A 23,159-nucleotide genomic window follows, 5' to 3' on the forward strand; every position below is an offset into this window, starting at 1 on the left:
AGGGAGAAGTGCCCCAGGCCAGCTCCTCTGGAGGGCTGGATGCTTCAGATTCAAGGTTTGCAGTTTACAGGGTCGGCGCGGGGCTGTCCCTGTGGAACGAGTGCCTTGTTTCCCTGAAGGTGGATGGGAGGAAGGTCAATGGATATTGGGATACGGGTGCTGAGGTGACGCTGACCTGGCCCGAGGTGGTGGCCTCAGATGAGTGGTGGCCAACACCTACCTGACCCTGATGGGGTGGGCAGGACCCCATTCAAGGTGCCCATGGAGAGGGTACATCTGAAATGGGGGGCCAAGGATGTGTTGGTGCATCACCATTTGCCCACTGAGGTGTTGATGGGGGGTAACCTAGAGGACTGGCCAAGCAACTCCCGGAATGCCTTGGTCATGACCCGTAGCCAGAGCCAGCGAAGGGCCCTACACCCTGACCTTGGAGAGGGTACCTCACCGGAAGCACAGGACCCTGCCCCAGTGGGGAGGGAGTGCCCAGGGACAAGGCTCAGAGCGGTTGCGGCCTCAGACCCAGCCAGCAAGAGAAAGCAGGATCCCATCTCCCAGTTGTCATAGAGATAGGGGAGTCAGGGCCCTGCACCCCCACTTCCTGCAATTCACCGTGACTCTCAGCCAGCCAGTAGAACAGAAGGTTTATTAGAGACAACAGGAACACAGTCCAGACCAGAGCTTGTAGGCACAAACAGGACGTCTTAGTCAGGTCCTTCTGGGGGGCAGGGAGATTAGTCCCCATCTCTGGGGGCTCCCTCCTCTTCCCCAGCCCACTCCAAAAAACAAAACCCCCTCCAGCTGACTCCCCCAGCCTCCGCCCAGCTCCTCCTCCAGCCTTTGTCCAGTTTCCGGGGCAGAAGGTGTCACCTGGACCCAACCCCCCTCCTGGTTCAGTTTACAGGCTCAGGTATTGTCCCAGCCAGTGAAGCCACCCCCTGCTATCCCATCACCGATGCAGACAGTCCCAGTAAACTCCCGTGCAACATTCTTAGGTCAATCCGCCCCACTCAGTCCCTTCTGCGTCACATCGGGTCTCTCTGGCCCGTACTGACTGCAGGGCATGGTGAAGGAGTGCCCATCCTATGGAGGTTGGGGCATGCATCAACTCATTGCAGGTCCCTAGTGAACTGGAGCATGGTGCAATCCAGCAAGCCCCCCAGGGCAGGGCCCCAGGATAGACACCCTAAGAGGGGCTGGGCCCGAAGCCTCATGGTCAGCAGCCCCCAGAACCCAACGGCAGTGTGAGCCCCTTTCCCCACAGCCACCTCGCACCGTGGGGGACCTACCCCTAGGTAGTGCCCAGCTCTGTCACTGCCAGCCTTGGGGAAGGGACCCCGGCAGGAGGGGGGATGGGCAGCTGGAACCCACCCACTCCCAGAGAGCAGGGCTCATCCCTTCCAGCAGGGGCCAGGACCTACCCCCTCACCCCCAAGAGAGGGCTGTCCGGGAGTGAAGGGCTGACACCATGACTTCAAGGACGCTGGGTTCCTGGAGTAACTGGGTTTATTCCTCCTAATACAAAAAGCCAGCCAGCGCGGGAGCAGAGAGGAGGCAAACAGCAGGGCCGGGGGAGAGGGTCAAGCTACCTCCAGGGCCATCCCCCACAAGCCATTACATCATCAACCTGACGGTAACTCTCCACCCACAGAGCCCCCTGCCCCCACCCCCACCACTGGCGCTGTCACTGCTGGAGAAGCCGGGTTTCCATGGCAGAGTCTGTGGTAGGGGGTTGCCCTTGCTGCTAGCAGTAGTAGGCTCTGGTCCCTCTGGTGCAGTCCCCCGTAGCTCCCCCTGAGGGCTCTGGTCCCTACAATGCATTCCCTGGTGGCTACCCCAGGGGGTGCTGGTCCCTATGGTGCAGTCCCCAGTGGCTCCCCCAGGGAGCGCTGTCACTGCTGGAGAAGCCAGGTCTCGATGGCACAGTCCCTGATAGGAGGTTGCCCTTTCTGTTAACAGTAGTAGGCGTTGGTCCCTATGGTGCAGTCCCTGGTGCCTCCCCCAGGGGGTGCTCTCACTGCCGGGCCACGTGCGCCCGCACCACATCCAGCAGGCCCTGCGCCAGCCGCAGCACCTCCTGCTCCTCTCCAGCCAGAAAGGCGTCGTTGGGGATAGTGGGCGGGGGGTGGTAGCTGGGATACTGCGTGGTCTTATCATCCACGCCGTGACGGCGCAGTTCAGCCACTTGTGCTGGCAGCCCCTCCAGCCCGGGCTCGCAGGCCACCTTCTGCGCCAGCGAGGCCAGCGTCTGATCCTGCTCAAAGCACTGCCCCTGGTCGTACGCAGCAGCTGCCAGGGCCTTCTCCACGGCCCGGTGCACCTTGTAGAAGACCCAGTTGGTGCAGCGCTGCCCCACATCGTGGCCAGCCGCCTGCAGGTCGCTCTGGGCCTGCCGGAGCCAGCGCCCGGCCTCCTTGGCATGGGGACGCCGGCCTGCCTTGGCCCGGTGGTAGGACCAGAAATCGTAGTGGAAACCACAGTCCCTTTGGCCGGTAAACTCCCTGCGGCTCTGCCAGTGGCACCTGGCCTCCCTGTCCCATTTGTGCCATGAGGCTGAGAAGTCCCGGTGGCTACTTGGGTGGCGCCTGTTGCCCGAGGCCTGGGGGCTGCTGGGATTGCCTGCTGCCCAGGGCTTCCTGCCCTCCTCCAGCTTCTGGATCCTCTCCCGCAGGTACTTGCAGACCTCGTTAGCCATTTCCTTCTGCCCCATGTTCTTGTCGGGGTGATAGCGTAAGTAGAGCCGCCGGACCGCCTTCCCCCGCTCCCCCTTGGGCAGCTCCCAGATCTTGGCCAGGCAGGTGTCCACCTCCTCCTTCACCTGCCCCAGCGACTGGCAGTACCAGGCTTCCCGCCTCTCCTGCTGCCGCTGCTGGTCCAGCACCGGCACCAGCACCCGGTCGCAGCCATCCACCTGGATCCTCTTGAACTGATATAGGTCATTGGCACTCACCTCCTCCTGGCGCCCGGCTCCCAGGTCGATGTGGTACATGGGCACCACTCCGTCCGACAGGACTTCCACCACCACGGCGTACTGGTAGTGCTCCTCGGGTGCCGTCGGGTCCAGGTAACCCACGTAGTCACCCGGGGCAAAGGTGTTGAGGATGCTCATGTCCAGGCTGTCGTACCACTCCTTGGGGATCTCCGTACCGGGGCTGGGCAGGGTGTAGGCGTTGGAGTGGGTGCTGGGTTGCAAGGGCACCCTGTTCCTCTCCAGCACACTGAGCACTTTGCTGGGGTCCCTGCAGGGCAACATCTGCATGAGGATTGACATGGATTTCCACTGCAGCACCCCTCCCATAATGCTGTTCACTTCCTTGGCCAGGCTGGCCAGGATCTGGACTGACTGACTCAGATCCGTCCTCTCCTGATGCAGCAGGTAGACTCGGCGCCTCCCGTCGGCATGCAGGACCACATGGACAACCCGGGAGTCATGGCTCCCCTCCAGCCGCTCCCCACGGTGCAACATCACCGTCTGGATCTTCTCACAGCACACCACCTCCAGCTGCTCGGTGGAGAAAGCCACCTCCTGCTCCCTCCTGGCCGTCTCCGCCTCTTCTTCCTTGTCCCATCTCTGCCACCTCAGTAGCGCTGCCAAGCCCTCCCGGAATTCGGGAGACACCAGGATGCCTTGGAGCTGGTTCCGGCTCTCGCAGAACTCACCATAAGGGCACAGCTCTAGAGAGTCCTCCTCCAGCTGCAGCTCCGTGATTTCTGACAGGAGCTGGGGCCTCAGGGGCTGGGGCAGCTGCCGCAACAGCTTCCAGGGGTTGTATTCTGGAGAAAGCAGGTGGCATCTGGAGAGGTCCACCAGGAAATGGAAGGTGCTCCCCAAAGCTTGGCTAACGTGAGCAGGGGCACAGTCGCTGAAGACCAGGGTGTTGGAGCGGTAGAGCTTCCCATTGGTGCAAGGCAGATGAAGCTCTTCCACGCCAGAGAAGTCTGCTTTCTCTTGGCTGAGCAGCTGGAACAGATGCTGGGTGGCCCGCAGGATGGTCTTGGTGAGGTTGGGCTGCAGGGTTTCCTTGTATTGGGTCTCCTGGTGTAACCGGCGCAGCACCCGGGCATAGTGCCGGACAGAGGGCTCCTGATCCACCCCCAGCTTCTGCAGCAGCTCGCTGTAGACAGCTATCAATGGGGGCACGGTGTAGAGATAGGGCCGAAACTCCTGCTCATGCCACAAGGAGAAAACCACCTCGCTGGCCTCCGCCACCTGCTCCTCCTTCACCAGCACCACTGGCAGCCCCGCCAGGCAGTCAGCGTCGAAGCCCCTCAAGTTGCGCTCCAGGTAGCCGTACGTCTGCATGAAGATGCGGGTCCGGGTTTTCCGCCCTTCCTTGGTCTCACATGGTGCCTGGCACACGTTCTTCAGGTTGTCCAGGACCATTGTGGCTGGCACGGCCCGCAGCACTCCCAAACGCTCCAGCACGGACCAGGTGTTCTTCATACAAGAGACCCACGGCAGGGCCAGGATCACGGCAGACGTCCAAACCAGGGCCACATCCTCATCCGGTGGTACCACCAGAGCACCCTTGAGGGCCACGGGCTGTGTGTGAAGGACACAGGGCGGATGGAAGTTCCCCAGATCATCCGGCACCCTCCATGGGGTGAGGAAGCGGATGGACGAGACTCTCTCCAGGAAGCAGTCTGACAGGGAGTCACTGGGCTGGGACAGCAGATGTGACAGAAGCGCCTTCCGCTGGGCAGGGAGGTCACTGGCCGCCGCACCTTCCTGCCCCGCCTGACGCTCGATCCGTGTGGCAAACTCCACGAAGTCGTCCTCCGAGATCTCGCTCTTCATGCCCACATCCCGCAGGAAGGAGTTCACTTTGAAATTCTCCACCCTCATCTTCTGGAAGAACGCGTCGGGCACAAACTTGGTGTCCAGCCGCAGCATCTGGAAGAGCAGCACCTCTCTGTCGTAGAAGTAGGAAGCTGGGTGCAGGACCCCCTGCTTGTCCCGAATGAAGCTGATGGGCTCGAAGGCCGAGATGATGGTCTTCTTCTCCACTAGGTACTCCTTCAGGTAGTGGCTTTGGATGATGAAGAGCAGCCTCAAGGCCTCAAGCAGCTGGGATTCAGGGAGACGGGGCAGATGGGGCAGGAGATGGCTGATAAATTGCTGCAGATCGTTCAAGACGCCAATGCCAAGACTTTTGGAGAGCTCCCGGTAGAGATGGTCATCATGGAGCAAGACAGTCTGCTGGTCCAGCTGGTACAAGACCTGGAAGTCCTTCAAGAGTTTGGGGATCTGGGTGTCTAGGATGTAGACATTGTGGTAAAAGGCCAGCGCCACCCATGTCCCCTGATGTGTCTGGAACAAGGGCAGGGACTGGAGCTGAGCCAGCAGGTTGTGCGCCAGCCCCTTCACCTTTTGCGTGAGGAACCTCAACAGCCCCCTAATCTCATAGGTCTTCAGCTTGCACCAACGGAGACCCGTCCTAGTGGCCAGCTGCTTCAGCACCGAAACGGGGTCGTCTGTCTGCAGCAGGAGTGGGCGGATGCAGTGAATGCTGATCTCATGGGGGATCATCCAGGTATCCAGCTTGGCAAAGCCAAGCTTGCCCAGGGATTTTTCCACGTCACTGGAGTAACTATGGATGATGGTGGGCAGGGAGACCAGAGGAACCAGGCGCTCGTCTCCGGGTTGGTCGCTGCAGATGGGGAGGATGGCCGAGTACTCTAAGAGGGAGACCAACTCTCTGAAGGCCTTGCTCATGGCTTCTTCCTTGCATTCATTGGCCTTATAGATCATGTTGTTGAAGAGCTCCCACACCTCCTTCAGCCACTTCCGTGCCTCTGCCGACTGGGCCGCCCAGTCCGACTGCCCCAGCACCTCCTGAATGAACCTAGCTGCCTCCTGCAGGGTGAATGCCTTCAGGAAGCCAGCCTGGAGCAGCAGCGACTTGTTGCTGATGTGGTAGGCAAGGAATTGATGATGCTGCCGCAGGAAGAGGCAGCGGGCTCTGCTCTGGAACACCGGCTCCCGGGTGCTGAATGGCCGCAGCATGCCGTCGTGGGTCACGGAGAGTGGCAGCCCCTCCAGGTCCCCGATGTCCCCTTTCTGCAGCTCCTTCAGGCAGAACTCCATCAGGAGGGAGCAGCTGGACTGGTCCTTCAGGGGAGTCTCTGAGACCCGGCAGGGCGGGTCCAGAGGCAGCGCTTTGAGGAAGCAGCGGAGAGATCCAGGATTCAAGGTCAGGACCTTCACGCCTGCCCTGGCGAACTCGTTGTGGATCTGCCGGAGGCCCTGGAAGGCCGGGACAAGTTTCATCTCAAGTCTTTGGAGGACACGGCTCATGGAGTCATGGGCCTCCTGCTGCAGGAAGAAGGGCTCCTGGAGCAGGCAGCCCTCACCGGTCGCAGTCCACGTGATTCTCACCCTCTCCATGCTGTGCCCACGGAGGCAGATAGCCTCTGTCTGGTAAATGGGTATCAGGGGCTGCTGCATCTCCGCAATGAGCTTGTAGACCTGGCTGACCAGCTGGTGCCAGGGCAGGGGCACACACTCCCTCACTGCTGGGAAGTAGCAGAGATACTTTGGCCCCAGTGTCACCCAGCAGGCCTTCAGTGTGCTGAAGCACAGCGCCTCCCCCAGCTTCTTCCGCAGCCAATCCAGCAACCGGCAGTAGAGCGGGGCCAGCAGCCGCTGCATCAGGAAGCCATTCCAGGCCGTGTTCCACCTCCCCTCATCCTCTTTGCGCAGATCGCGGCGAGCCGAGTCCACCAAGAAGTTGCCGTTGATGTGGACGGGCAGGCCGGTCTTCAGCGGCAGCGGCAGGGTGCAGAAGGCCCTGCCAGGCCTGACTGTGTCCAGGCAGGCAGCCACGGCGCCGTACGGTAGGCTCTCCGGGTCCGGAGACTCCTCCTTGGCTGCGTCGTCTACCCCGACCTGCCACACCACTCCCCAGCTGCTGGGAGGCTGAGAGCGGCCATGACTAACTTTCATGGTGTAGACCACCCTCACTGGCATTGCCTCCTCACTGCCTGACAGAGCCATGTGGCTCAGCCGCTCCTGGAATGCCCTTCGCAGTGCCAGGCTGTCTTCCTCCATCTCCGTCTCCACCCGCAGTAGCTCCTGTGCCTGCGCTGTGCCCTCGGTGATCGTGGAGAAGACGACGGTCCTCAGATGGCGAAGGAACAGCACCAGGGTCTCAGCTTCCTGTGCCAGCGCCTCCTGCATCTCCTCCAGGACCTCTTCGTGGATAGCCCGCGGGCACACCCGGGAGCCAGCCGCGCCCTCCGCCGTCCGCAGTGGCAGCCGGAAGAGCACACCCCGGCTCAGGTCGAAGAGGTCGGGCAGGAATGTGGCATAGACGTCGGGGAAGGTCTTCTTGAAGTCCCCATTGACACTGAACATGGAGCCTGGGTACTGCTCGTTGGCTGTGGGCACATAGCGGAGATGGGGATCGAAGACACCCAGGGCGCTGTCGCCCGTGATGAAAGCGGGGCAGTCCGTCAGATGGTAGACGGTGTTAAAACCCAGTCCGTACTTGCCCGTCTTGTCCTGCCGCCCACCTTTGCCCCCCACACCCAGCCGCTGGATGCCCTCAATGTCCTCCTGTGTCAGGGGCTTGTCATTGTAGATGCAGAGAGCGGGGCCTTGCAGGCTGCCCCACTCCTTGGAGATGACGCGCTGGGCGGGGTGGTGGCGCCGGTCCCAGACGAAATGGATCTGGCTGGCGCCAGCATCATCAGCGTTCTGCAGCAGCTCCTTCAGCACGTCGCGGGAGGACGAGGAGTATTCCCGCAGGATGTTTTGCAGCCGCACGGTCAGCTCCTCCCGGGCGCCAAACTCTGACGCCCACGGCGCCAGCGCCAGCCCCCGGATCTTCCCCTGGACCAGCGCTCGGTGCCTGGTGGTGGGCACGCCATAGTGCAGTGCCAACTCCCGGGGTATCCGGCCATGGCACAAGGGCATCCCCTCCTCCCGGGGCAGCCAGGGTGTGTCATCGAAATGCAACTTGGCCACCGGGCGCAGGACACCCTGCTGATCCGGGAAGAAGATGCCCTGAGCTTCATAAGCACCCACTGGCTGCCGGTCTGGCAAGGCCTCCATCAGCCCGATGGTCACTAGCCTCAGCACCAAGTGCAGCTCCTCTGAGGACAGGATCTGCCCAGCCGTCTTCCTGGCCAGGTCCTGGAGCACTGACACGTAGTTCTCCAAGGCAAAGGTCTCCTGCAGTCCCACGCACTCCCACAGCGCCTTGAACCCCAAGTACTCCTGTGGCAGCTGGTGGAGATACGGGTTGGCCTCGAATGACAGCCCCCGGGCCACTGCCTTCACCGGCACAAAGTGCGCCCCCACCAGGACAAAGAAGAATGCCATAGCCTCCTCAGCGACCTCCTTCTTGCACGTGGGCTGCTTGCTCAGCAGCTTGTCCAGGTAGGCGTAACACTGCCGCGCGGTCTCCTGCAGCTCCAGCTTGGGCAGGGCGTTGGAGCCCTGGCACGCCTCCGCCAGCTGCCGCACCACCATGCCGGCCGGCGGCTTGCGGTTCAGCCCCAGGAAGTCCTGGAGCGCCTTGGAGAACGTGAAGTCCCCTCCCAGGTCCTTGCTGGCCAGGACGGGTTGGATCAGCCCCACCAGACTCCTGTACTTGTGGTGGTAGAGATCGGTGGGCCGGCAGAGCTCATGGCGGGCACCAGGCAAGGCAGCCGGCAGGAAGGGTATGGCACGGAAGGCCACCTGGGCAGTGTTGTCCGAACCCTGTTTCAACAGCTGCTCCAGCAGCTCCAGGATGCAGCAGGTTCTCCGGCATCCCTGCTGCCAGTCACGCTGCCAGAGAGCCTGCACAGTGCGGGCCCGCTCCATCAGCTCCTTCATCGGCACCATGTCCTTGGCCATGCCCAGCCACTCCAGCCTCAGCAGCCTCTCCGGTGCCAGGAAGCCAGTCCCAGTGGGGAATCGCCCATCCTGGGGGTCGTACAGCGGGGCGGCTCTGCCCTGGGGGTGCACCAGCTTCCCAGTTGGCTGAAGCTCCCCTCGGGGGGTGGTAGGGATGCAGGACACAGAGGCCAGCAGCTGGTCTACCGTGGCATCGCTCATGTCCAGGGCGTGGAGAATCAAGGTGTCACGGTCAGGTGCGTCCAGCATGCCCATGTTGGCAAACACAATCTCCTGGTAGAACCTCACCCAATCATAGGTCTTGGGCAGCAGGGTGTCCTCCTGGCCACTGGCCTGGAACCCAAATCTCACCCAGTTTGGCAGCTGCACGGCCAGGAGGGGCTCCGGCAGAAAGTTTGCAAAGACCCTGGCGGCTGTCTGCCCCACCCGCATGTTATGGGTGATGGTGAAGTCCAGGAAGCAGGCGTTGTTCATGGTGCACCATTGCTGGCCATCGGAGAACAGCGCCAGGTCCCGCCCATTGGCCAGTGCATGGTAGAAGGCCTTCACGGCCTCGGTGAAGGGATGCCTGGCTTTGCCGGCATCCGGCCAGAAGGTGTGGTATTCATAGTCCTCCAGCTCACCCTCCTGGTGCATGTCTCGGAGCAGGCTCAGCGCTTGGAGCCAGGCAGCCGGCACTGCGTCGCGCAGCAGCGCCCAGTTCCACTCGCCCTTGGCTGTGGCATCCCAGAGTCCTTTGCGATTGGAGAGGACGGCGAAGGCCCCGTGTAGGTGAACTGGGAGGCCGGAGGCAATGGGCAGGGGCAGGAAGCAGAAGACGTGCCCTTCAAAGCCGTCCAGATGTGGAGCCCACTTCCCCGGCTCAGTGAGGGCGAGCGGCAGAGCCACTCCAGCACTGGGGGGCGAGGGCTTGGTCCCGTCCCGCATCCCCTGCTGAAACAGAACCAGGGACTCTCCGGTGCCCTGGCAGGTATGTACCAGGTAACGGCTGATGGTGATGTCCAACTCCCACTGTACCGTCAGCTGTTCGATGCTGGACAGGCCCATCCTGGAGTCTCCAGCATCCTCAAGGCTCTTGATCCGCTCCCGGAACAGCGTGGCCAGCGGCTGGGTGGCTTCCGGGGAGGGGGCCTCATTGGAAAGGCGCTTCAGTGACACCTCCCGCACCCCATGTAGGAAGAGCAGCAAGAGGTGGCAAAAGTCCCGGAAGCCGCTCTGGAGCCTCTCGACACGGTCGATGCCAAAAGCCACCTGGCTGATCTGCGACTCCCGGGCCTCCTCCTCGGTGCGGAAAGGTAGGCGGAAGAGCGTTCCTGGAAAGTCGAACGGCTCCTGCGTTTGGAACCCAAACAAGCCCCGGTAAGGTCGGAACTGCTCGGCGAAAGTGCTCAGCGTGGCCGGGCGCTGGCGCAAGTCCAGCCGGATGCCGGGGCAGGCCGGGTTGGGGATGTGCTTGCGCAGGTGGGTGACGTTGGGGTCGAAGATCAAGAGGCTTCTGCCACTCAGCACTGAGGGCACATCGGTCACGTGGTAGACGGTGTTGAAGCCCAGACCGAACCTGCCGATCTTGCCCTCCTGCTTTTCCTTGGTGGCGGCTCCCACCCGGATGATGTTGACTAAGTCTTCCTGGGTGAAGGCTGCATCATTGTAGGCCCAGAGGGCCGGGCCGTGGCAGGAGGCCATGCCAGGATCCAGCAGCCCGGCCGTGCCACTGCCATGGTGCCGCAGATCCAGCAGGAAAGAGCATGCCCTGGCACCAGCATCCTCCGCGTTCTGTATCAGCTCTTTGAAGAGGTCAGCCTCTTCTGTATACTCCCGCAGGATGTTCCAGATCCGCATGGTGATGGGCTCCGAGGGCCCCCACGCCTCAAACAGCTGTGGCTGCAGCACCCGCGTGCTCAGCAGCGCCACCCCCAGGAAGGTGGCCGTAGCCGGCGCCACCGCCTCATGCACCACGGCCAACTCAGCGTCATCACCTTCCAGATCTGCCAGGCTGGCCCGGTCAATGTCGCAATACAGGGCCGACAAAGCTGGTCGCAGAGTGAAGCCGGATCCTCCCGGAGCCTGCACCGGAACTGGCAGGTCTCCGTTGCCCCGGTACCCTCTGCTTTTCAGCCAGTCTAGGATGGCCACCGTCAGCCGCAGCTCCGCCTCGGTGCCACCTCCGGCACGGCCCTCAATCTCCTTCCCCAGCTGGCACAGGGCCTGGCTCAGCTCCTCCTCGCCCACCACGGCCCGCACCCCCCAGGCCAGGAAGAGCCGGCGGTAAGGCAGAAACTCCTGGGGGACCCTTGGCACCAGGCAGCTCAAGTCCAGGTTGTCAGGGTAGGCCAGCACCACCTTGGCTGGGACGGAGAATCCATTGCCGGTCCAGATGATAGCGTGGGACAACGCCACCTGAAACCGCCCCAGATTCTGCTGCATGTGCTGGTAGATGATGTGAAGCTTCGGCATCAGCGTCCTGATGTCTTTGGGCTGGTCCCCCTGTGCCAGGAGCAGCAGGTTCACCAGCACCTTCTTGAGGGGGGGCGGCCGGCTCAGCCCCAGCTTCTCCTCGGCCGGCTCCCTGAAGACGTCAGTCAGCGGCATCGCCAGCCCCACCAGGTCAGTGTAACCGGCCAATCGCAGCCTCTCCGGGGGAAGGAAAGGTCCATTCGGCTGGCGCTCGGTTGGGTCGGTGGCGGGCACCCAGGCCAGGTCCCGCAGCTGCTGCAGCTTCTTCTGGCAGAACCGGCCTAGTACCGCAGTCCGGTTGCACAGCTCGATCAATGCTCGGGATTTGGCCATGGCCCCGGAGGCGTCTCTGGCCTGCTGGAGCCGGCCCACCTCCTGGGCAGCCTCTAGCATGTGGTCTGGGGTGATGGCTGTCTCACTGGTTTTCAGCCCCAGGACACAGAGGGACCGGAGCACGGCCGCCTCCCGGAAAGCCATGGGTGGGAAGCACCGGGGACCCAGCAAAGCCTGGAAAATCGTGTTTTGGGGGTCGAAGAGCTCATTGGCACATGCCAGGGTCCCGCCGCAGTCAATGAAGGCCAGCTCCTCACACAGAGTCTGCAGTTTTTTGCTGTACCCGAAGAGGGCATCCCCGTGCCGCAGCACCCACAGCATGAGCCGCTCAGCATCTGGCGCCCGCTTGGCGTACACCCCCTTCTTCACCGCCCTCACCACCAGCAACGCCAGCTCTGCTGCGCCAAGCAAGCTGTCCCGGGTCTGGAGCAAAAGCCGGCGGTCCGCCTCGTCCCGGCACCGCAGCACCGGCTCCGGCAGCACCAGGTCTTCGGGTACTTCCGGCACTGTGCTCCTCTCCAAAGCTTGGTAGGTGCCAGATGGCACCAGCCCAGCCGGGCAAGGCGGCAAGATGGAGGGTGTCTTCAGGAAGATGGGCAAGCTGCCCAGCACCATGGCTTCCCGGGCAGAGAGGGAAGAAGCAGGAGCCTGGGAGAGAAATTGGCAGAGGATCCTGCCGCGATCCGGGGGCAGGGAGCCCAGCCGGGCAGCCACGCCCACCACGCCCAGGTGGTTAAAGGCCCTCAGTGCGTTGCTGGCTGTGGGCACCAGGACGTAGTCTATCAGCTGGCGGTGCCAGAGCGCTGGGTCCCAATTGTGGATCACCGTGCAGCCCAGAGCCTCCAGAACGCCAGATTCATCCTCAGTGAGGCTGCGCCCCTCCCAGGTCCGGAACAGCAGCGTGGGCATGGAAGAGGGCCGCGCCAGCTGGAGGCAATGGGTGCCTTTGCCCAGGGGGGTGAGGGGGATGAGCGGGTGGCCCTCAAACAGCGCCAGGGAGTGGGCATGGTGCTGTAGGAAGTCCCAGAAGGCAGCCAGCCACTGGCGGGGAGGCTGGTGGGGGTGGTTGCCCGGGCACCAAGTGACGTGGGCAGAGCCGCCTTTGAACCAGTCCACGGGGAGGGCGCCCTTCAGGTTCTGCTTAATGACAGCCGGGTCCAGCGAGACGAAGTTCCTGAACAGCCCTGCAAACACCAGAGAGACCCGGGATCACAGCCGGACCGGAACCGCATCGGCACCCGGTCCCACAGGCAAACCCAGAGCAGCGGACTATAGTCCACAGGAAGTGCAGCCACCTCTGGGGTGGGGTGCAGGCGGCTGGTTATACGGGGACCCCTCACTCGGGACTTGGATACAGCCCCTCTGGTGTGGGGCGTGGGGGCTGGGTATATTTGGGATCCCCTCGCCAGGCGCTGAGATAGGGCTGCCTCTCGGCTGGGGTGTGGGGGCTGGGTAACAGCCGCCAGCAACATTCCTATTGCCCCAGGCACACCGGGCAGAGACAGGCACCCAAGGACGGACGGTTCCCACTTACCCTGCTCCGCGATCCGGTGTAGGTGACTCAGCAGGGCGGGTGTCAGATCCTCCGGCAGAAAACTGTCAGCCAGACCAGGGAGCAGGATCCTGGAAACCAGGAATTCAGAGAGTTAAGACAGTAGGGCGTGGGGGGAGGCGGCAGGGAATGGGGCCTGGGCCTTTCCCCTCTAGGTGGCACCAGCTCCCATCTGGCCCCACAGCAGGGACTGGATGGCTCAGGGGGCTGGGGCATTGGATTCCCCGTTCCAGGGGCTGATTGGTGGCCCTGGCGTGAACCAGATCCCTGCGTCTCAGCCTGGCTCCCAACAGAACCTGCCTTTCCCAGGCCTGCCCTCCCTGCCGGCATGGAGGTGCCGTGGGCTGGGAGAGCCGCGCTCACTGGGTGTGCTCTGGCCTGGGAGGCGGGTGGAGGGGCCGGGGGCTCTCTTACCTGGGGAAGGCCTTGCTGTCGGCGTAGACCGTGCTGCCGGCACCCCCAAAGCAGGCAAAGCCTCCATCAGCACGTGGGAGTAGCTCCAGGCCTGCCAGCTCCCCGTAGCGCTTGTCTCCAGCCACGTACTCCAGCAGCAGCCGCTTGTTGGCCGGGTATCGGGCAGGACCCACACGGCCCAGGACCTTTCGCACATAGGCCGGCGTGGCCACCTTCACCGCTGGGCCACCCGCAGCCAGCGCCCGCCGCACGTGGGCTGGCACCATGGCCAGCGGCTCGCCCGCCTGCACCAGGGTGTCCTCCAGCACCCGGAGTGTGGCCTCACCGGCCCCGTTCTGTGGCAGGAACACGGCGTCCGTGGCTCGGAGCCGGCGTGTGCCGGGTTGGCCGGCCGGCACCAGGGCTTCCATGCCCCACAGCTGCTGGCAGATCCGTTCCGCCAGGTTCCGGTAGCGCTGCTGGTGCTGGCTCAACTCCGGGTCGGGCCAGGCGCCATAGGGGTCGCCGGGACAAGCTGCCGCCACCACGACGGCCTGGCAGTAGGCAAGTGGCAGCACCTCCTCGGTCAGCAGCTGGTTCCACCGGGCGGCGCGGTCCAGGCCACGGTCTTCTTCAGCCCACTGGACATGCCGCCGGTCGTCCGTCAGGTGGAAGGGGGCGTTGATGTGGAGAGGGAGCCCTGTGGTATTCTCCTCCATGGCCGGCAGTGGCAGGAAGCAGCAGAGGTGCCCGGCGCAGCCGCCACGCAGCGGGTATGCCAAAGCCACGTCGGGCAAGCTCCCCAGCGCACCCGCCAGCTCCGCCAGCTCTGGGAAGGCACCTTCGGTTGGCACGGCCGAGACCACCAGCCACTCGCGCTGTGCGTCCCCCTCGGCTGCTGTGCCACACACAGCCACGGCCTTGATGCAGGCTGCAATGGTCAGCGCCACTGCGGCCACCTTGTCCTGGACCAAGTCCGGCCCATTGAGCGGGCGCGGGGTGGCCATGGTCTCCAGCAGCTCCGTGGTGGCCCCCTGGCCATCCACCATCCTCAGGGCCAGGCGCCGGACGTGGCGGAGGAAGAGGAGGCAGGTGGGGGCGTCGTGGACGAAGGCCAGGAAGAGCTGGCGCACGCGCTCGGAGCTGTACAGGTTGTCCGAGACACCGGAGGGTTCATGGCGCAGTGGGAAGCGGAAGAGAGTGCCGGGGAAGCGGCTGGCCGCTGGGGCCCCCTTGCCATGCCCCATGGCCTCCAGCGCCCCCCAGAAGGGCGCGAACTGGTCAGCCAGCTCCGCCGCCTCCTCCAGGTGCCACTGCTGCCCGCCGTCCACCAGTGCCACCCGCTGCGGATCCAGCATGCCCAGCCAGGGGCCGCTCAGCACCGCCGGCAGGTCTGCAGGGAGAGGGGAGTGAGACGGGGAGCCCCAGCACCCCCCGAGCTCCCCCAGAACTCCCACAGTTGTGACCCAGAACCCGCCGAGTTCCCGCAGAGAGCCCCTCGGGCTGTGACTCAGATCCCCTCGAACTTCCTCAGAGACCGCCCCGGCTGTGACCCAGACCCTCAGAGCCCTCACAGGGACCCACCCCCGGTGCTGGGCGCAGTGAGGTCCCTGCCCCCAGGGCTCTCACCTGTCAAGTGATAGACGGAGTTGAAGCCCAGACCGAAGTGGCCGACGGTGCCAGGGTCATGCAGCTTGTGGCTGTCACCTGTGCTCTGGATCCCGTCCCAGTCGGCATCCGAGAACAGCCCATCGTTGTAGGCCACCAGCGCCGGGCCTGGAGCAAGGAACAGCGTGTGAGGGGCAGGGCCCTGATCCCCCCAGACAGCACGTGAGGGGTGGGGCTGGGGCCTTGATCTCCCCCCCGATCCCCCCAGACAGCTCGTGAGGGGCGGGGCCCTGACCTCCCCAATCTCCCCAGACACCATGTGAGGGGCGGGGGCCCGACCCCCCCAGACACCATGTGAGGGGCGGGGGCCCGACCCCCCCAGACACCACGTGGGGGGCGGGGGCCCAATCACCCCAGCTCCCCCTGAGACACCACATGAGATGTGGGACCTTGATCCCCTAACTTGTCTCCCCAACACCGTGTGAGGGGCAGGACCCGCAGCCCCACTAGATATTGTACAAGAGGCAGGACCCTTGATTCCCTAGCTCCCATCCCCCCAAGGCCCTCTAGCCCCCCCATCCACTCCCATTTCCTCACACATGCCCCTCCGGTCCTGCCAGGCCCCCCAGGACCCCCTACCATCACCTATCACAAATCCCTTCCCCAGGTCTGTCGCCCTCAGCCCCCTCGGCTGTTGCCCCCTCATACCCTGTGCTTGCTGCAGCCCCCCCACAGCCAGGCTCTGGGTCCCATAGTGGCGCTCGTCGCACAGGAAGATCACCTCCGTGGCCCCCGCATCATCCGCGTTCTGGATCAGCTCCTGGGGGGGAAGGGGAGGCGGTGCAGATCAGCACAGATCCCACCCCACCCCAGCTCATGACCAGCCCCCCAGCCTGGGCACATGGCTCCACTGAGTAGGGGAACCAGGACTCCTGGGTTCTATCTCCAGCTCTAGGAGGGGAGTGGGGTCTAGTGGTTGGAGCGGGGGGGGGGGGGTCCTGCTGTGAACTCCCCAACCCAGCACTCACCTTCAGAATCTGCCCCCCGTCTGGGTACTTGCGCAGGATGCTCTGCAGGTATTTGAGGAAGGGGGGGGGCCTCTGATGGAACCCTCGCCTGTGGGGGGGGAGAAAGACACACGTCACTCACCAGGAGAAATCTCCCATCCATCCCCCAAGACAGACCTATCTACCCCGGTATCCCACCCCCTCCCTGCCCCCTGGATCAGCCCCATGGGCCCACCTACCCTGGTATCCTGCCCCCTCGATCACACCCACAGGCCCATCTGCCCCGATATCCTGCTCCCTGCTGATGGGAGGGGTCACTGAGCCATCCTCAGGGGCTCCTGCTTCATCATAAACACACCCCACAGCCCCCAATTGCTGTCTGTCCTCCCACCAATGCGTGTCCCTGGGTCCATCAGCCCCCACCCCCCGCCCTCCCTCCATGGGGTGCCCAGGCTCGGCTGCGATCTCCTCTCTGACCACCAGAGGGCAGCACTGCCTTAAGAACCAACCACCCCCTCCCTGCCTCCAGACCCCTAACTTGGTAGAATGAGGATAATCAGTGGGACACAGTAAAACCAGGTACAAAATATATCGGAAGGACAGGACAGGTCGTGCTGGTGGGGGAGTGGCACTAGATGTGAAAGGAAGCATAGAATCAAATGAAGTAAAAATCTTAAATGAACCAAACTGTACCAGAGAATCTCTGTGGATAGTAATTCCACGCTCGAATAAGAATATAGCGGTAGGGATAGATTACTGACCACCTGACCAGGATGGTGATAATGACTGCGAAATGCTCAGGGAGATTAGAGAGGCTATAAAAATAAAAAACTCAATAATAATGGGGGATTTCAATTAGCCCCATATTGACTGGGTACATATCACCTCGGGACAGGATGCAGAGATAAAGTTTCTTGACACCTTAAATGGCTGCTTCTTGGAGCAGCTGATCCTGGAACCCACCAGAGGGGGGGCAATTCTTGATTTAGTCCTAAGTGGAGCACAGGATCAGGTCCAAGAGGTGAATATAGCTGGACCGCTTGGTAATAGTGACCATAGTATAATTAAATTTAATGTCTGTGTCGTGGGGAAAACACAGTGGCCCAACACTGTAGCATTTAATTTCAGAAAGGGGAACTACACAAAAATGTGGAGGTTAGTGAAACAGAAATTAAAGGGTGCCATGCCAAAAGTGAAATCCCTGAAAGCTGTGTGGAAACTTTTTAAAGACCTTATAATAGAGGTTTAACTGAAATGTATACTCCAAATTAAAAAACATAGAGAACCAAATAAGAGCCACCATGGCTACACAACAAAGTAAAAGAAGCAGTGAGAGGCAAAAAGGTATCCTTTAAAAAGTGGAAGTTAAATCCTAGTGAGGAAAATAGAAAGGAGCATAAACTCTGGCAAATGAAGTGTAAAAATACAATTGGGAAGGCCAAAAAAGAATTTGAGGAACAGATAGCCAATGACTCAAAAAGTAATAGCAAATTTTTTTTTTAAGTACATCAGAAGCAGGAAGCATGCTAAACAACCAATGGGGCCACTAGACAATCAAGGTGCTAAAGGAGCACTTAAGGAGGATAAGGCCAGTGCAGAGAAACTAAATGAATTATCTGCATCGATCTTCACAGCTGAGGATGTGAGGGAGATTCCCAAACCCGAGCCATCCTTTTTAGGAGACAGATCTGAGGAATTGTCCCAGATTGAGGTGTCATTAGAGAAGGTTTTGAAACAAATTGATAAATTAAACAGCAATAAGTCACCAGGACCAGATGGCATTCACCCAAGAGTTCTGAAGGAACTCAAATGTGAAGTTGCAGGACTAATAACTGTTGTCTGTAACCTGGTATTTAAATCAGCTTCTGCATCAAATGACTGGAGGATAGCTAATGTGATTCCAATTTTTAAAAAGGGCTCCAAAGGTGACCCCGGCAATTACAGGCCTGTAAGCCTGACTTTAGTACCAAGCAAACTGCTTGAAACTATAGTAAAGAACAATATTGTCAGACATATAGATGAACATAATTTGTTGAGGAAGAGTCAACATGGTTTTAGTAAAGGGAAATCATGCCTCACCAACCTACTAGAATTATTTGAGGGGGTCAACAAGCATGTGGACAAGGGAGATCCAGTGGATATAATATACTTAGATTTTCAGAAAGCCTTTGACAAGGTCCCCCACCAAAGTCTCTTAAGCAAAATAAGCTGCCATGGGATAAGAGGGAAGGTTCTCTTATGGTTTGGTAACTGGTTAACAGATAGGAAACAAAGGATAGGTATAAATGGTCAGTTTTCAGAATGGAGAGAGGTAAATAGTGGCATAGGTGCTGTCATAAATATAAAGGGAAGGGTAACAACTTTTAGGTATGTTTTCTTCTTAAAAAAAAAAAAGTAAAAATCACACCTGCAAAAATCAGGATGGAAGGTAACTTTACAGGGTAATGAAAATATTTAAAACACAGAGGATTCCCCTCTAGGCTCAGCTTCAAAGTTACAAAAAACAGGAATAAAACTCCCTCTTAGCATAGGGAAAATTCACAAGCTAAAACAAAAGATAATCTAACGCATTTCCTTGCCTTTACTTACAATTTCTGTCATTTTAGATGTATCATTTCAGGTATGTTTCAGGTATGTTCAGAAGATACTTTACCTGCTTGGTCTCTCTCTCTGTCTGGAGAGGGAACAACAAAGAGAACACAAACAAAACCTCTCCCCCCACCTCTCCTGATTTGAAAGTATCTTCTTTTCTTATTGATCCTTTTAGTCAGGTGCCAACCAGGTTATTTGAGCTTCTTAATCCCTTACAGGTAAAGTGATTCTGTACCTCTGGCCAGGAGGGATTTTATGTTCCTACATACATAAAGGTTGTTACCCTTCCCTTTATATTTATGGCAGGTGCCGACTCTGTGTGTGCTGTGGGGCTGGAGCACCCATGGGGAAAAATTAGTGGGTGCTTTGCACCCACTGCCAGCCAAGTTCCCCTCCCCCCTGCCCTACATCCTCCTCCCCCCCAAGTGCACTGCGTCCCCACTCCTTGACCTACCTCCCAGTGTTTCCCACCTGGCCAGCAGCAAACAGCTGTTAGCACGCTCGGGGGGGGGGGCAGGAGCGGAAACATAGCGTTCTCAGGGGAAGAGGCGGGGCCGGGGCAAGGACTTTGGGGAAGGGGTTGGAAGAGGTGGGGCGGGGCCTCATAGAAGGGGTGGAGTGAGGGCGGGGCCAGGGGCAGAGCGGGGGTCAAGCACTCACGGGAAACGGGGGAAGACAGCGCCTATGAATAGTGGTGCCCCCCAGGGGTCTGTACTGGGCCCAGCCCTATTTAACATATTCATAAACGATCTGGAAAAAGGGGCAAACAATGAGGTGGCAAAATTTGCAGATGATACAAAACTACTCAAGATAGTTAAGTCCCAGGCAGACTGTGAAGCGCTACAAAGGGATCTCACCAAACTGGGTGACTGGGCAACAAAATGGCCGATGAAATTCAATGTTGATAAATGCAAAGTAATGGACATTGGAAAACATCATCCCAATTATACATAGAAAATGATGGGGTCTAAATTAGCTGTTACCACGCAGGAGAGAGATCTTGGAGTCATTGTGGAGAGTTCTCTGAAAACAGCCACTGAATGTGCAGCGACCGTCAAAAAAGCAAACAGAAGGTTGGGAATCATTAAGAAAGGGATAGAAAATAGGACAGAAAATATCATGTTGCCTCTATATAAATCCATGGTAGGCCCACATTTCGAATCCTGCGTGCAGATGTGGTCGCCCATCTCAAAAAAGATACATTGGAATTAGAAAAGGTTCAGAAAAGGACAACAAAAATGATGAGGGGTGTGGAATGGCTTCCATATGAGGAGAGATTAATCAGACTGGGACTTTTCAGCTTGGAAAAGAGACAACTCAGGGGGGATATGATAGAGGTCTATAAAATCATGACTGGTGGGGAGAAAGTAAATCAGGAAGTGTTGTTTACTCCTTTTCATAACGCAAGAGCTAAGGGTCACCGAATGAAATGAGTAGGCAACAGGTTTAAAACAAACAATAGGAAGTATTTCTTCACCCCCAGTGCACAGTCAACCTGGGAACTCCTTGCCAGAGGATGTTGTGAAGGCCAAGACTTAATGTGGGTTCAAAAAAGAACTAGATAAATTCATGGAGCATAGGTCCATCAATGGCTATTAGCCAGGATGGGCAGGGATGGTGTCCCGAGCCTTCTGTTTGACAGAAGCTGGGAGTGAACAACAGGGGATGGATCACTTGATGATTCCCTGTTCTGTTCATTCCCTCTGGGGCACCTGGCACTGGTCGCTGTTGGAAGACAGGACACTGGGCTGGATGGATCTTTTGTCCGACCTAGTCTGGCCGTTCTTATGAGCCCCGGGGGTTCTGCCTCAGGCAGCTGTTATCCCAGCCTGGTGCTACCCGCACAAACCTGATGGAGGTGCTGTCACCCTGGGAGAAAGGCATCATCTGCCTGGCTAGTTATCCCATCTCCAGGGGTCCCCGCTTTCCCTGGCCTGAGTGAGAGCAGCCAAATCTGAGTTATTCCAGCCCCATCTGCTCCCCCGCAACAACGCCCAGCACCTTCCTACCCAAAAGCACCCGCCCCCAACCAAAGGCCCAGTGCCTGCCCCCCAACCCAAACGCCCAGCGCTCCCTCCCCCCAAGTGCCCAGCACACACCTCTTTGGCTCTGTCGCTGCCATGGAGAAATCTGCAGAACAGAAAACAGAACAGAGAATTAAACACATGGACGTAAACCCAACACCCCCACCCCTGCCCACTGGCATAGCCGGGTGCATATGAGACCCCAGCTGAACGCTGGTCTCGTCGCAGCAGGTGCTCCTCACCCACAGGGCAAGAGCTGGTCCCTGCCCCCAAAGCCCTCCCGATCGAAACAGACACTGGGTGGGAAAGGGAAACTGAGGCACGGAGCGGGGCAGGGGGTTGGGTCATCCAGAAGGTCAGGAGGAAAGCCGGCGAGGGGATCGCAGGAGTCCTAGCTCCCACCCGCCTCGCAGAGCCAGGAGAGAACCCAGGAGTCCTGTCCCCCAGGTCCCGGCTGGTTCCCACCTCACTCGCCCTTGGGCTGGGGCCAGGGCCGGCGGAGGTCGGTGCTGCCGAGGGAGTCCGGAGGGGGCACTGGGACCCTTGCGAAGGAAACCCAGCCCCCCGGCTTCTCTGGTTTTATGGCGCCCGCTCCGCATCCCCGAGGTCGCCACGCCCCGTTTCGATTCCTCAGACACAATTCGGTTTCGATTCAGGTTCTAGCGGACACGCTGCGCGGGCGGTGCAGGGGCGAGGGGAGGGGACAGGGGCAGTGGGGGGTGATGCGGCAGGTGAAGTGGGGTACGGTCCGGGGGGGTGGGAGTCAGTGGGGAAGAGGGAAGGGTCGTAGGGGTCTCTAGATGGGGTTATGGGGCTCAGTGGGGCAGTGTATAGGGAAGAGTCAGTGGGGGCTGGTGGGGTGGGGGGTAAGTGGGGCAGGGGATGGGGGTATCAGTGGGGAGGTTGGGGGCTGGTGGGGTGGAGTCAGTGGGTGAATAAGTGGGGTAGGGGTTATCAGTGGGGACGTTGGGGGCTGGTGGAGTGCGGGAAGGAGTCAGTGGGCGGATGAGTGGGGCAGGGGATGGGGGTATCAATGGGGCTGGTGGGGTGTGGGGCAATCAGTGGAGCTGAGTGGGGCAGGGAATGGGGATATCAGTGGGGAGGTTGTGGGCTGGGGGGTGTGGTGTGGAGTCAGTGGGCGGATGAGTGGGGCAGGGGATAGGGTATCAGTACGGAGGTTGGGGGCTGGTGGAGTGGAGTCAGTGGAGGGTGAGTGGTGGATGGGGGTACCAATGGGGGCCCATGGATGTGGTGAGGGATGGGGGACCAAAGTGACAATCTGTCCCCCCCCCCGACAAAAACTAAACCCAAGTGCCGCGTCCAGCCGGCTCCATCAGGGCAGGAAGGGGTGGTCGGTGCCTTGGGCAGGAATTGGGGCACCTGGGCCCCTCCCCTCAGCTTGTGGGCCCGAAGGGGGTGCTGGGAGCACAGGGAGCTTGTTTCCCTTACACTCCCCAATGTGCATCCTCCTGTAACCCCCCAAATCTCCCCAGCCGGGTGACACCTCTGGCGCTGACCCACCGCCCCACTGCAGCCAGGCAAAGGACCCAGCGATCCCCCCAACCACAGGGCCACAGGCCAGCGAGCCCCTCGGCTGCTCAGAGCAGCTCCTGAGAGCCTTGTCGGGGGGGGGGACACGGGATGGACACAGTAGTCCTGACACCCAGATGGCCCTTGGCTCTATCCCACTGGCCCCCACCTGGAGTCAGATGGGAGCCAGCGCCGCCTAGAGATGAAAGGGTCTGTGCCCCATTCCCTGCCCCTTGAGCCAGCCAGTCCTGGGGTTGGATGGGAGGTGGCGCCCTCTAGAGGGGAAAGGCCCTGTCTCCATCCCACCCCCACAAGCTGGCCAGACCCCTGGAGAGTCACATCCCATCCTTGGGGGGGTTGTGTGGGGCAGCGGGACATGGCCAGGGGCACGGGAGAAAGAGCAGACGAGCCCCCGACCCCCAGTGGCTCCAAACCCAGGACCTGACAGACAGCTGCTGCTGCTGGGGCCTGTTTTGCTCCTGCACGTCTCCATACAGGCGGCCATCTGAGACGGGGGGAGGAGGGGGGCTGTCCCCAACTGCACGGGAGGGGTGCAGGGCAGGGGCAGCGAGTCAACAGGGGATGGGGCATGGGCCTAGGACTCCTGGGTTCTCTCTGCAGCTCCTGGAAGGGAGTGGGGTCTAGGGTCTAGAGCAGTGGTGGGGGAAGTCAGGAGAACTCAGTTTTCTCACCAGCGCTGCCACTGACCTGCTGCGTGATCTTTAGGAAGACGCGGCCCCTCTCTGGGCCTCAGTTTCCCCTCCCCCCATTTTGTCTATTTAGACTGAGAGCCTCTGAGTCTGTCCAGGTGGCACCCGGCCCGA

General features: G+C 60.3%; 1 protein-coding gene across 3 annotated transcripts; it reads right to left on the reverse strand.

Annotated features, from left to right (window-relative positions):
- Positions 1–1,485: 1,485 nt before the first annotated feature.
- On the reverse strand, positions 1,486–21,425 carry LOC119846885 (sacsin-like). 3 transcript variants are annotated; one of them, XM_038381103.2, is made up of 9 exons: positions 21,271–21,408; positions 20,881–20,911; positions 20,631–20,715; positions 16,211–16,298; positions 15,891–16,002; positions 15,204–15,350; positions 13,596–14,967; positions 13,164–13,252; positions 1,486–12,813 (listed from the first exon to the last, which is right to left on the reverse strand). In XM_038381103.2, the coding sequence occupies exons 3-9, from the start codon at positions 20,666–20,668 to the stop codon at positions 2,012–2,014; spliced, it is 12,648 nt and encodes a 4,215-aa protein (XP_038237031.1). In that variant the 5' UTR covers positions 20,669–20,715; positions 20,881–20,911; positions 21,271–21,408; the 3' UTR covers positions 1,486–2,011. The 3 variants fall into 3 exon arrangements, with proteins under 3 accessions (XP_038237031.1, XP_038237033.1, XP_043357082.1); XM_038381105.2 differs by lacking the exon at positions 20,631–20,715 and having other exon boundaries at positions 21,271–21,425; XM_043501147.1 differs by lacking the exons at positions 20,631–20,715; positions 21,271–21,408 and adding an exon at positions 21,208–21,225.
- Between the last annotated feature and the right edge of the window lie 1,734 nt (positions 21,426–23,159).

The sequence above is a fragment of the Dermochelys coriacea genome, chromosome 23, assembly GCF_009764565.3.
Source record: "Dermochelys coriacea isolate rDerCor1 chromosome 23, rDerCor1.pri.v4, whole genome shotgun sequence".
Taxonomy (NCBI): Eukaryota; Metazoa; Chordata; order Testudines; family Dermochelyidae; genus Dermochelys; species Dermochelys coriacea.